This window comes from Cnephaeus nilssonii (assembly GCF_951640355.1).
Source record: "Cnephaeus nilssonii genome assembly, chromosome: 4".
Classification (NCBI taxonomy): Eukaryota; Metazoa; Chordata; class Mammalia; order Chiroptera; family Vespertilionidae; genus Cnephaeus; species Cnephaeus nilssonii.
The window spans coordinates 57,922,041-57,936,226 of record NC_137075.1 but is presented as its reverse complement, the minus strand read 5'-3'; the positions used below and the strand labels follow the sequence as shown (position 1 = coordinate 57,936,226).

General features: G+C 43.4%; 1 protein-coding gene across 1 annotated transcript in view; it reads right to left on the bottom strand.

Annotated features, from left to right (window-relative positions):
* The window catches only part of CGNL1 (cingulin like 1), a 148,823-nt gene that overhangs the window by 89,583 nt on the left and 45,054 nt on the right, over positions 1-14,186 (bottom strand). The window contains exon 2 of the mRNA XM_079768338.1: positions 771-2,369. Coding sequence (XP_079624464.1) covers positions 771-2,354 — 1,584 coding nt within the window. The 5' untranslated portion in view covers positions 2,355-2,369. The remainder of the gene's footprint in view (positions 1-770; positions 2,370-14,186) is intronic.

Sequence of the window (14,186 nt, the reverse complement as noted above, 5' to 3'; positions counted from 1 at the left end):
CACCTGTAAATTGAGGTTAACAGGACTTACCTTCACAGGGTTGGTGCCCATCCTACAACATTAACAAAAAGTGCCTGACACTTACTAACCTTATTATCATTTTTATCATTAGCAATGATGTTTTTATTGTGTCTAGCAAAACACCAAATGTACCACTTAAATAAATTCCATCACTAGGGTTAAGCTTAAATTAGGATTAACCTACTTTCTCAGGCCAGAAATTAGCCGTCACTCAAGTTCATGAGGGTAATTAACACATCTACACAAACCTAAGCACCGATCCTCTGTGTGGAAACGCCTTCCGCGCACTCCCTGATTTCACATCCATACAAAAGGTAAAGCCGAACCTCTCTATGGTGCTTGACAGATTACTTTACAGACAAGACCCCAGTGGGAATCTAACTGTACTTGAATTAACTTAGAAAACCATACAATCAGCAGTAGGACATATATTTAGGAAAAACTTTTTAAAAATCCATGTGTGCCCTGGCCCGTGCGGCTCAGTTGATTGGACCTCCACCCATGCACTGAAAGGTTGCCTGTTGGATTCCCGGTCAGGGCACATGGCCAGGTTTCCTATCACATCGATGTTTCTCTCTCTCTTCCCCTCTCCCTTTCTCTCTCTAAAAAATCAATAGAACATCTTTTTCAAAAAAACTGTGCAATCGCCCACTCCAGATGCAGGTATATATTGCTATAGCCTCCCGTAGCATGAGGCTACAGGAATTAGAAAGGGGGGGGGGGGGGGGGGGAAGACACCCTAGTATTACCTGGGTATTTGAGGTGGAAGCAAATGTCTTCACAGCAATCTTCTTGGCACCAGAGTCAGGCGAAGCCGCTCGCCCGCGGTTCTGTAACATCAGCGTAGCCGTGGCTGTTTTGATTTCCTCCTCCTTTTTCTGTGCTGGGAGGGAGGATGCACGCGCCGTTGTGCTTTCCTGACCGCCTTTGCTTTCCAGAACTTTCCCATCTCTGCTCTGCTGGGGAGGCCTGGGGTGGGCGCCCTGCAGCGGGGCGGAGGCGAGCCCCGAGCTCTGCTTCCCGAGGTGCTCCAGGGCCTGCGGCCGCTGCGGACACACCTGCGAGGGGCGCAGGAGGTGCTCGCTGGACTTGCCCAAGTTCCTGCTGAACTCGGTGAGGTACTCCGGGCTCCCCTGCAGGCCAAAGGGGAAGGCGCTGTCCACGCTGCGGGACCGCTTCCTGTCTTCTGGGTTGATTCGGTTTCGCCTCCCGGGCCGCCCCCTTCTCTGCAGCCCAGGTTTTTGGTCAAATTTTTCAATTAACTGGTCCACGCCAGGCATCGATCCGGTATCGATATCCCGCCCCGTTCCTGGCAAGAAGGGGATATACCTTCTGTTTTCGTGACGATTCACATTGTCCGCGTGGAGGGCACACTCCTGGTCGTCCAGGAGGAAGCGGTACAGGGAGCTGGCCGAGGTGGGCGTGGTGGACGTGGAGGAGGATCTCCGAGAGCGAGCTCCATCCAGGACGGCGCCCGCTGAATCTTGGCGCCGGAAGGGGAGCACGTCGGGCCTGGTTTTCTTGGCTTCGGAGTGGGGGTGCGGGCCCAGGGCAGGTAGGGGCCTCCCGCCGGGGGAGAGGGCCTCCTCCGCCGGCCCCTGCTTGGCGCAGCTCTGCACATTCACGCACACCGAGGTCTGCTTCTTGGGGTCCTCGATGACCACCGAGCTGCATAAGCGAATGGCCGTCACGTTGGACTTGGCCAGCTCGTCCAGAGGAGGGCTGGCGGGCTGGGAACGACTAGGTTTGGAGAAGTAAGTCCAGCCCTTCTTACTGTTGGGTCCTTCTTCTGGGAGGGTTTTTAGCCAGTGACCCTGAGGAGGCGGTTGGTGGTGGTGTAAGTTCAACTCATTCTTCTCAGGGTCGTAGGGCTGCAAAAGCTCTGGATGCCTCTGAAAGTTCAGCACCTGGGATGGCTTCCCGGGGCCCTCTTTGCATTCTAGAGCTCCATGCTTGCCCTCAAAGAGGGAGGGTTGCTTTGGGGGTCTCCCTGAGCTGGGTGGGGCATACGGGTTTTCTGGAAACGGCAGGTCATCGGCACTGTCCTCCTCTAGCCCAGCCCCGTTGCTGGGATGCACAGGCAGGTCATTTATCCCTGGAGGTGGAAAGGATGGCCCGTTCTCAGAAAAAGATGTGCCTGGCAGGCAGCGCTCTGTGTTGTTCAGGACTATGTAGGGGTGGCCATCGATTCCCTGTACCCGAATACTGACCCCGTAGGAGCCTGCCTTAGGGTGCTGGGAATTCCTCAACTTTTTGGTTTCATCACTTGCGAGTCTCAGGTGGACACCGTATTCCTGCTGCACGTGTTGATATTCACCAAAGTACAGCTCCATGGTTCACAGCTCCCGCTACCAGGGAAAGATGGGGTAAAAGAGGACATTACGTTAGAATTAATGAAGATTATGTGGGGAAACCTCAACGTTCAAAGAAAACAGAACACCTTAAACAGCAAGGAAACTTTCAGAACCAAATGCTTGTCCCAGCAGGCCTTTCTGGATGCCCCTGGGCTCACGTGACCATGGTGTTTGTCAACACAGGGCTTAAACCCTGGCCTCCGGGTGGATGACTTGGTGTAATGATCTGAAGCCTTTGGCATAACTTCATGATTCTGTTTCTAGATGACCGGCTGTTCTGGTTGCTTCATTTTCCCCCCCTTAACTGGTTTCCTCACACTTCATGCTATTTATTTTTAACTAGTAGGGATATTCCAGTTACCAGCATGTGAAAACAAGGTATTTTTCCATGAACTTAATTGATAGTGTTCTGATGCTCACCACTTTTCTTTCTTCCTATACCATTAGTTTTCTGTCAAAACAACCCTTTCCACCTTTTCAATGTATAATCCTGCTTTGAAATCTTTATCACTATTTATTTGGATATATTGTTTGAAACATTTGAAACTTTAAGGAATCAGTTGTTTGTGAGTCCAACAGTGAGAGTAAATGATTAAAAACAATTTCAATTCTTTTTTTCTTACTAAAAAAGATCGAGTAGCATATTGATCTGGAAAATGTCATAAAAAAAACTGAAGACTCAAGAGCTCTTTATTTTGGGATGGATCCTAATGCCAAGAACCACTGCCTTCACCTATCTGGTGTGTGGCCACCCTTTTGACAGAGGCTGCATCCCGATCACCAGCATGCCATACCCGGAGGTTCTCACATGAAATTCATTTCCCTCGCACTGAAAAATCCAACAGCAAAGGAGATGCCAGAAGAGCGGTAGGAACTGGTCTCAGGTCAAGGCTGTCTCATTTCTTTCAATGTCACTAGTCTCTTTGAGTCTCTTTATATACTGGAGTCAATCTCATAGCATAGTTACCAAGAAAATCGCCTATTTGATCCACATTTTCAAAGTTATTTGCACAGAGTTTTGCAAAGTATAAATCATTTCATCTCTATATCTATGTCTCATGATCTAGTTTTGTTTACTTGTGCTTTCTTCACCTATTTCTTGATTATGCAGGTAAATATACTGTATCTGTCTACATAACTTTTAAATTATTGTTTTCCCTAGAGAACTAGCTCTTAGATTTAGCCTCTTTTTTTTTTCATTTTCTAATTTATTGAGTTCCACTTTGAGCGTCATTTCTTTCTGCTTTCCTTTATTTTGTTGTTTTTGTTCCCAATTTATTGATTTGCATGCTTCATTTGTTTCTTTTCATTCTTTAATGACATTCCATAAATTGTGATATGTGAGTGTGTCAGGAATTTTGTTGGTTCCTACTAACAAAGAGACCCAAAATAGCGACTTAAGAGTTTGGATCCCCGCCCCCCACCAAGAGGTAGGAAGTCCAGGGCTGGAATGAATGGATCCCTGGGTATTTTGGAGGTACACCTTTTTTATCTTTCCACTCACCCACCTTTAGTATGTATTGACACCTTCTGATTATAAAATGACTAATCCAGTATCACATATGCCAAAGGCTTATTAAACAGCTCAGTCAACCTTCATTTTAAGCTCTGCTGGAAGCCCCGCCCATCTATAATCCCTTGCATCTTATTGGTGAGAACTTAATCATATAACCACGCCCTCCCCGCAAGCTCCACTGACTAAAAGGAGGCCTGTGAATAGGGTTTTAGCTGGTCAGTGACACGCTCAACAAAATCAATATTCTGTTAGTAAGAATAGAGAAAAGAATGGACATTGGCAAAGCAGCTTTCCACCAGAGTAATGTTTCTATTATTATTTTCTAGATGGTTTCAATTTGTGGTTTTGAGTTCTTCTTTGACATAAGAGTTGTTTTTGAGAAAGTTTTTTCATATCCAGCATGTTTCTTATTGTGTTGTTTTGGCTTGGAGGGTCTTTATTTCTATATGTTGTGCATTTCCACTTGCACTGTGGTCAGAAAATAAAGTCCATTATTTCTTTCTTTTAAAATGTATTAAACTGCACTGGCCGGCGTGGCTCAGTGGTTAGTGTTGACCCCCGGCCCTGGTTGGGGCACATGTGCGAGGCAACCAATGGATGTGTCTCTAATATCTATGTTTATCTCTCTCTCCCACACCCCCACCTTCCTTCCACTCTCTTTAAAATCAATAGAAAAAGTATCCTCGGGTGAGGATTAACAAAACAAAAAAATGTTATTAAAGTTTCCTTTGTAGGCACACATACGGGTAATTTTTGTCATGTCTAATGGGTGCTGGGTATAGTCTCTTTTTTAAGGCATGGCATTCAAAATATATCCATTAATACAACCTTACCAATTATTTAATTTAGCTATGGCACATCCTTACTTATTATGTCTGTCTGATTTGTCTTGGGTCCTCCTGGCTACATGTGTCTCCTACTAGCATGATGCTGTCCATTTTGCTTGGCGATTATCCTTTTAAATGTAAAACATATTAGACATCATCATCTATTTTACAGATATGAATGACTTTGAGAGGTACCTTCACCTGCAAAATTTATCATTATCTCACAGATTCCAATTGTTTCATTATGTCTACTTTCATTTTCATCAGTTATCAGTTACATTTTAAAATAATTTTATTTTGTAATCACAGCAAAATGAAATATAATGAAAACCTTTACTCTCCACTTCCCCTCATCCCAACCACATTCTCCAGAGGAAACTAATTGCACATTATAGCTGTTTCTTCTAGTCCATGTTGCTACGTACTGTGCCTTTCTTAATTTACCAGTTTTACATGCGGTAAATAATACAACATACATATGAATTTCTCATTCTGCTAGCTTCCCAATAATAAAACAAAAAGCCAACTCTTTATAATATCATGACTACATAAACATTGTTCACCAGAGAGCCACACTGGAGACTTTATCATCTTTTCTTTCTTATAAAATTTTAACTTTTCTAGACTTAATAAGTCATTGCTATTTTTACTTGTCTTATTTTATGTCTGTCTATCCTTAGATCCTTTCATTAGCTGCATCACAACTGTTAGATACTTACTAGTCTTCAGTTCTATGAAATGTTCTTGTATTATTTCTATGATGATGTTCAGAGAACCATTTATTTTGTTTTTATCTTTGCATCTAATATATTAGTCATTAGACTGAATTTCTACTTTTTGCATTTCTATCTCATCTACTTTTCAACTCCAATTTTTGTTCTACTTCTGTTCAACTGGTTTTCTTTAATTCAAGTATTTAATGTTATTTCCACTATCACTAATTCTCTTTCATGAGTACTATTCTCATTTAGACATTAAATCGCTTCTCTCTTTCTGCTATAACCCTTTTCAAAACACACATTTTCTCTGCTGTCTGCACCATCTCCATTTCTACAAAGTTTCTCTTTTCTGGTTTGTTTTGGTCCATGTCTTTCGTGTTGAGGCCTCCCTAATAAGACTCCGATCCTTAGCCGCTGGGCCTATTTAAGAACAAGTACTAAAAGCAGATCGGAGGCTCTATATGCATGGAGGAGTTATGCGTGGTGAGCTTCAAGTAATGTAGGAAAAAGGTGTTAAGCTGTTCACTGAGGGGCCCATACATTTCAGTATCTGGGGCATTTTTTTCCAGAACTGTTCGATTTGCCAAGAACAGAGGCTTCCCATCCCTTGTTCGGGGTACACAGGCCTGGCTGCTGGCGTAATGGAACAGGGCAGGAGACAAGCAGAGAGGTCCCAGCTCCCCGTCCCCCGTTTTCAGTCACTCACACTGCCTTCCAAAATTATTCCAGTTCAGTTTCTCCAGAGAACAGACCTCCAGTCTGCTCTGGGGTGGGAGGGGGCGGGGAAGGTGGAAGCCAGACATCTAGGGTGGAGAGGAGGCGCTGCTCCAGTTCTGCTGTCTCTTAAGTTCCTGAGTGTTGGCCCCTCCCGCTGCCTTCTACAGTAGCCGGTGCCTTCCCTTCGCAGCCTCTCAGCGGTTCCGCAGGCCAACTCCCCCATCTCTCCACCGCGGCCCTGTAGGCTGAGGCACCTATCACTCCGCTGATCAACCACCACTCCTCCATAGGCCTCGGAGCTCTCCTCTGCTAAGTCTGCACCGCCGTTCTTTGTCTTTGTGGGTTTAGCTTTTATCCCTTTACTATCTTTTGAATGGGATATTTGAAAAGGAGAGAGCTAACATTTAGCTTGACGAGGCCAATCATATTTATGACACACTTCGATACTAGAGCAAGAGCAGCGCAGGTGCCTTGGACGGACGAAGCAATGCATGACGGACCCAACAAGGGACTGGTGTATCCCGAGCCCGTTTCCCAGCCACGTGGGCATGTTTCATTCTGGGTCTCCAGAAGTGTTTGCATTATTAAAGTTTACCAAAAAAATGTTCTTTAACAGAAGAGTGTCTATACAAACAAGTGTATTCCCTGTGATGTCTCTTTTTAATGATATTTACTAAATGAGGTCATTTTACTCACCAATAATCTCCTCTTATGGTGGGGCTGACTTTTCTATGAAAATATTTCTTCTAATATTTATTAATAAAATTCTTTTCTAGGGTTTTATAGTCCCTTTCATTAGCTGCTGCTACTACAGTCAACACTAATTACATTTCAATCTTTGAATAAGGCCAGTGTGGCTTACTGCAATCTTAGCTCCCTATTAGCAAATTAATCCGCATGTTTGAGTTTCATGAAATGTCCACAGTTTACATTTCCTTGACAACAAACCTCAATCCAACATTTTCACAGTATGACATTTCTCAGCTGGGGACTGGTGTCTTAAGCAAACGTGGATTTCCTGCCCAATCACAGTGTAAACACTGCGCTAATGAATGAAGGTAAGGACAGCTGTTCTCCGTTTTCAGACACAGGGTCACCTCACCAGCTCACACTCCCCAGACACACTTGGAAACCCAACCAAGGGCTTACATAATTTGGCATTACATGCTGACCCATTGCCAGGATGTAACACTGTGGCACTTGGCAAATAAAAGTGGTGTTTTGGAGTGGAAATAATGCTTTTGGAAAAGACCACTAAATGAAGATAATTGCTTTAGTTAGTGAGATCAATGAGTGTGTTTGTGAGAAAGAACAAAGAGCTTAGCTCTTGGATAGAAACACAGCCTCTCTGTGGGCATCACTCATTATCAGCTGAGCACGGAGATTAGTCACAATGTTGGGCTACACATCCACTGTCGTTCTCAGTGGCACCTCCAAGACCTGGAAGCATGTTCCCCAGCAATTCCAGAGGCCCTCATGGCTACTACGGATACGCACCCAGGCCATTGGAAACCATTCCGCCATGGCTTGCTCTCCCTCCTGAGGACAACAGTTCCCAACTGCCAGGCAGGCTGGCTCTGGCACCAGCAAGGCACCTGGCACAGGGGAGGGTCTCCATGTATGTTGGCTTGGAATGAATAGTTCTAGTTTATCACACACGTCGTTTAAAAGAGCATCTAAGCAGAAATGGGGAGCTAATGAGCCTCAGTGCAGCCTTGAGCTTAATTCCAGGAAATAAGAAGGGAGCCATCAACCAAGAATTAATTTCCCCAGAGTGGGATTCGCTGACTGTCTTGGTCAGAGAGGAGTCACTGCAGGTCAGATGATACATACAAGTTAACACCTCTAGAGTGAGCAAATCATTCACTCTTAAAGGGCTTGCTTGTAAGACTGGTAGAAAGACATGAATTTTGTATGGGAATATCCACATTAGAGCCTCAACCAGTCAGATACACAATGATGGGAGGAAACTAAAATTTGGGTGGTGAGCTCACAATGGAATATACAGATGATGTACTATAGAATTATACTCTTGAAACTTATCAAACAATGTCACCCAGTAAATTTAATTTAGAAAAAGAACCTCAACTAAATAAAAGTAAAAAATCAGACTGTGGAAAGGTTAGCAAAATGCTTACCGGTTTTTTAATGTATTCCTAAAATACAGAAAGACACAGCCTTACCTAAATGAAGCCTTATTTCCCTCCTTCCTTGATTCCTTCCTCTTTCTTTCTTTCTTTCTTTCTTTCTTTCTTTCTTTCTTTCTTTCTTTCTTTCTCCTTCCTTTCTTCTTCTTTCTTCCTAAGTATCTACTTATCTACCTACCTATCAGCTCTACAATGCAAACTGATCAAACTTTTAAAAGGAAATGTCTTCACACACAGTCAAGCCTTCAGAACTTCCTGGGAAACAATTTCAAAAATAAACATTGAGGTTTGAAAATGGCGGCAAAGTTGCTGTCTCCTTTACACAGTTCTGGATGGTTTGACTCCCTTTAAATGAGTATAATGACCACAATTTTTTGGGGGGGATGTTAATATTGAGTGCTGCCACTTCCCCCCAACCCCACTCATACAAAAAGGAGGATGGCAAAGAGAAAAGGAGGGTCTGCAGAAAGGTTCCTTCCACACTGGGGTTGGAAACCGTGGAGAATCAACCAAGGGTGTGAAGATCGGGGTCAGGCATCCTGGAGCCACCACCTCACCTCTGGAAGTGCACCCCCTCCATCCCCATAGGGTCTCCCACCACATCAGTCTCTGTTCCACTTTTGCTGGTTTTGATCCCACTCCTTTTTTTTACTGGTGTTACTATATTCCCAACTTTAATTTTAAAATTCAGTGACTGATATTTTATATTCCACATGGTCTCTGAAAAAGTACAGAATTCAGGTCCACAAAATGTTTAGAAAATGTGATCCTTCCTTTTTCACCTGTTCCCCTGAAATCACTTCTCAAAGTTCTCCCACCAGAACCCATTGCAGAGCTGAGACACAGAAGCCTGCAGTCCTGCAGACAAGTGATGGAGCACACAGCCAGGCGCAGGGACGAGAAACACGCCTGCCATTCGACTGGGGTCAAATCAGGCACATTGTTCTTTAATTTCTCAGCATTTTCCTATCTCAAAAGTCAGATTATTAATGATGACTTCAAAAGGTACTTGGGAAAATTAAATCATATGTATATATCGTCTGCTAAATAAAAAGCAGGAAATGATAAATGAAAAAGATTCAATGTGTTATTTATGGCCACAAGAAAGCTGACTTTGATCATAAAATGTTTTCAAATACTTCTGAGACAGAGGCAAAAAAAAAAAACCCAGTGGTTAACCAAACAGCATTAACTATCAACATCCTGAAATAGCTTATTAACTAATTAAGAAACCAGAGGGTTAAGAGTCTAAAGTTAAAGTACAGTGCTGTGTCCAGCAGAAATTTAATAAATAATTGTTGACCAAATACATGAGTGTCTTTATGTTGCCAGGTACCCAGAAAGATATCTTAACCAGAGATAACAGATTCATGACATTTGTGCTATTGTTTCCTCTATGGAGTCTAAGTCCTAAACATATCAATACAGGCTTATTTTATCACAGCACTTTCTCCCTAAACCCAACCTAGCTTCAGAATCTTCAACACGGCACCTTTGCATTCAGTCCCAATCCGTCAGTGTAGACACAAAATGAAACCTGTTTGCATCCCTGACATGCATCATGATACTCACCTAACCCTACCTGTGCTGAAGCCAAAATGGCCAAGAAAGTAAATTACGTCCTAAAACCAGTGGGGTCTTCTCAAACTTCTCAGTTTTGTCATTCATTATGTTACAGTCCACTTTGAGCACTGAAAAAACCCTTCAAACTCAGGGCATATCTTATGCTCACGTTCTCACTATTGACATTAGCACAATTCTATCAGGCCACCAAGAGGAAGGGAACATTTTGTTGTTGTTAATCCTCACCCAAGGATATTTTTTCCATGGATTTTTAAAGAGAGTGGAAGGGAAGGAAGGAGAGGCGAGAGAGAAATATGAATGTGAGAGAGACACCTCAATTGGTTGCCTCCTGCATGCGTTCTGATCGTGGCTGGGGATTGAACCTGCAACCCAGGTCCCTGCCCTTTACCAGGAATCTAACCTGCGACCCTTCGGTGCACAGGTCGATGCTCTAATCCCTGAGCAACATCCACCAGGGCATGGGTGAGAACATTTTGCAGCTTACTGGTAAGAGAAGCTTCTGTCTTCACACTGTTTTTATGACCACCCCTACTTTCAACTTTTTCCCCCAGTAATAAAATGATCTCCCTTCAGGTGCAAAAATCCTGTTCTTTCTTCCAAGCTCACCTCCTCCAGCAGTCTCTGGGTTTGGCATTCCAGTACACAGTCAGCTCTACACAATCAGCTCTACACAGCATAGCATAGCTTTCCAGTTTTGTCCCAACAGCCACATTTTAAGTTTTCTCAACTGATTCTGAGTCAGACATGTACATTGTCGCTCCACGGTGCAACGAGTGGGTGCTTTCTCTATATCCCCAGGGCTGGTAGGATCCTTGCAGGCCCCTGCATGAGGGATCCTATTTGCTCCCCTTTACAGATGTGTGAACTCTGAGTGGTATCAGTTTCCCCAAGGTCTCAGCAGGCTCAGGCGGCACCAGGAGTCAGAGACAGAACTTCTGTCCCTAAGGCCCGAGTTCTTTCTTGAGCAGGGACCATGTTTTCATTTTTCTGCTTTCACAGTATCTGGTACAGTTAAACTGGCGTGTTCACTGGGAGGGCTGGGACCAAAACAGGTCACTGTCCCCACTGCACTGGCGAGCCAGCAAGGCAGCTCTGTCAGATCTCGGCGGACTGTCACTCTGCAGGAAGCCTTCTTCCTCATCATGTTCCAGCACCCAGAAGTGTCCTGCACCCACAGGCGCTGAGTGAATGAATGAGTGAATGAATGAACTCATAAACTATGTTCTAGGCACATAGCTCACTGAATCCCCTTTTAAAATCTGAATCAAAGAAAGGTCAGTCCAGTCAAAGTGGCTCAGTGGTTGAGGAGGTCACTCTTCAATTCCCAGTCAGGGCATATGTTCAGGTTGTGGGCTCGATCCCCAGTGTGGGGCATGCAGAAGGCGGCTGATCAATGATTTTCTCTTGTCAATGATGTTTCTATCTCTCTCTCCCTCTCCCTTCCCTTTTGAAACCAATATACGTGTGTGTGTGTGTGTGTGTGTGTGTGTGTGTGTGTGTGTGTGTGTGTGTTTCAAAAGAGTGACATCAGAGGAATGGCAGTGTGAGGGGATCCCCTAGGTTTTAACAATTTGAACAGCTATAACTCAACAAAGAGTTTCCTACTCAACACACAAGCAGGTCTTTGAGATCCGCACATTGAAACAACTGAAGCTGCAAAAAATTGTTTGTTTGTGAAATCCCAAAATAAGAAAAAAATACATTATCTTAAATGAAAGTAAAAATCATGAATATATATATGTGTGTGTGTGTGTGTGTGTGTGTGTGTGTGTATATATATATATTTTTTTAAAGTCAAGGGTTTTGAGTGGGGTGGGGGGGGCAATGGTAAGATATGTACACATATAATACCTTAATAAAAAATTGAAGTAAAAAAAAATAAATAAATAAAGTCAAGGGTTTTCATAACAAATCTTCTCTGCCCACCCTTCAGTAGGAATATGGATCAGTGTTAGAACACTGGAACCTGACCGTCAGCATCATTGTGGTGTGTGTGTGTGTGTGTTTGTGTGTGTGCATGTTTAATTATTTATTTATGTATTTATTTATTTATTTTTAATCCTCACCCGAGGACATTTTTTCCATTGTGGCTTTTCTTCCCACCTCCAGCACCACGTTCACAAGATGTGTGTGCTCCAAAAGTAGAAAACAGGCCCCGGGTTATCAGTCCTAAGGGGAGGAAAGGGACACTGTGGAATCCCAACAATGCCAGTGGTGCATTCCCGGCACCTCCTCAAAGAGGATTTCTGCAAAGTGAACGCCAAAGCTAAACATCCTCCTCTGGAGTATGTTATGCCTTCTGCAAAACATCTCTTCTTCGTCACTGAAAACAAGATCAAACCAGGGAAACCTGTCTGTTTTTGTCCTTATCAGGGAAAAGACGGCAGGAGTGAGGGTTATAAGCAAAGTTGGCTAAATCCAGAGCCGTTTGGCAGGCTCCATGCTGGTGTGCAGCCTTCCCATCTCCCCGCAGACATCAATTCACAATCAACCAACTCTCAGAAATGTCTCAGCTCTTTGCATGACATCCAGAAAGACTGTGCTATAAATGACAGGCACCTGGAACCATCCACAGAAACCTACTGAAATCATACAGTGTAACTGTTTAAAAAAAAAAAAAAAAAAAGCAGAAAATAACGCTGTGGTGTCACTCCCCCCCCCCAAAAAAAAATTTTTAATCAAACCTCCTAAAATAGAAACCTAGCAGATTCCCACATGTGTAAATTCATGTCTGCTGTTCAGGACAGTTATTATCCCCAAAGTTGGATGACACCAGGGCCCTTATTCCCCACTTCAATCTTCCAACCCAGAATTCTGGGTGGACAGCAGGGGAAGGGGGACAATCCCAACCCCAAAGTCACACCAAACATGTTGCATCTTGTTGTTGCCAGGAGCTCAGGTAATTGAAGAAAGGACCATACTTTTAAATTACTCAAGCATTTTTTTTTTAATTTTTACTTATTGATTTAAGATTTGAGAGAGAGAAACATCAATTTGTTGTTCCACCTAACCCATGCATTCATTGGTTGATTCATATATGTGCCCTGACTTGGGATCAAACCCACAACCTTGGTGTATCAGGACAACGCTCTAATGAACTGAGCTACCTGGCCAGGGCCAGATAATCCAAGCATTCCTGATATCCTAGGGTTCCTTTCTCCTTTCCTAAATCTCTACGACGCAACACCATCTTCACAGCTGCTCCTGTCTTCAGTCCCAGTCTTCCTGGTTTCACACTTCCATATAGTTGGGCTCATTAGTATGAGAGCCCAAAATTATACTTGAAAGTTGCTATGTTCTGAACGTTTGAGTCCCCAAAATTCATAGCTCCCAAAGATAATAATATTAGGAGGTGGCCTTTGGGAGCTGTGCAGGTCATGAAGGTGGAGTCCTTAGGAATAGCATCAGTGCTCTTATACAAGAGACTGCACAGGGATAGTCTCTTTATTATATAGGATATATTTATTTTACACAGATTTCTCCAGTAAGAAAGTTTCATAATTCATGATGTTTTTCAATAATCAGAAGTTGAGTCAGTAATCAGAAAAAAAAAAGTTTCAGTTATGTAAACAAAAGTATTTCAGCCTTTTAGAGTTTGTCAATATATTCTTTTAAATTCAAACTAGAGGCCTGATGCATGAAAATTCATGCAAGAATGGGCCTTCCTTACCCTGGCTACCGGCACCACCTTCGCTCCAGCCGGAGCCACCTTTTCGCTCTGGCCCAGAGCCACCTTTCTGCCTTCCCACGCTGCCCAGAGGCCCGGAGCAGCTGGGGCGGTGCAGAACGCAAGCGTCCCGCCCCGCCTCCGGCCACTCGGCGCCTGCGTATGCAAATTAACACGCCATCTTTGTTGGGTTAATTTGCATACTCACTCCTGATTGGCTGGTGGGCATCACAAAAGTACAGTCAATTTGCATCTTATTCTTTTATTAGTGTAGACTAGTGTTCCAGTGCACAGATTTGTGCACATTGAAAGGAAATTAATTAGAAAAAATATTTTAATATCCCTATTTGCCCTTTCTCTATAACAGAAGTGTCAACCAAATTCACGATTGATAATGACAGATCAAAACACACACAAGTGACTGGTGCCAGCGAGAGCTTTATATATATATATATATATATATATATATATATATATATATATGTAAACTTGCTTAATTAGACCTGCTTTCTGATTTAGCTAAAATTTTTCCAGCCCAGTGAAGCACCCCAACATCTCTTTCAGGTAATTGTCAGCAACACAGCAGTAAATATCAATATGAAGCACATTATTGTTGTAGATCATGCAGGAAAAA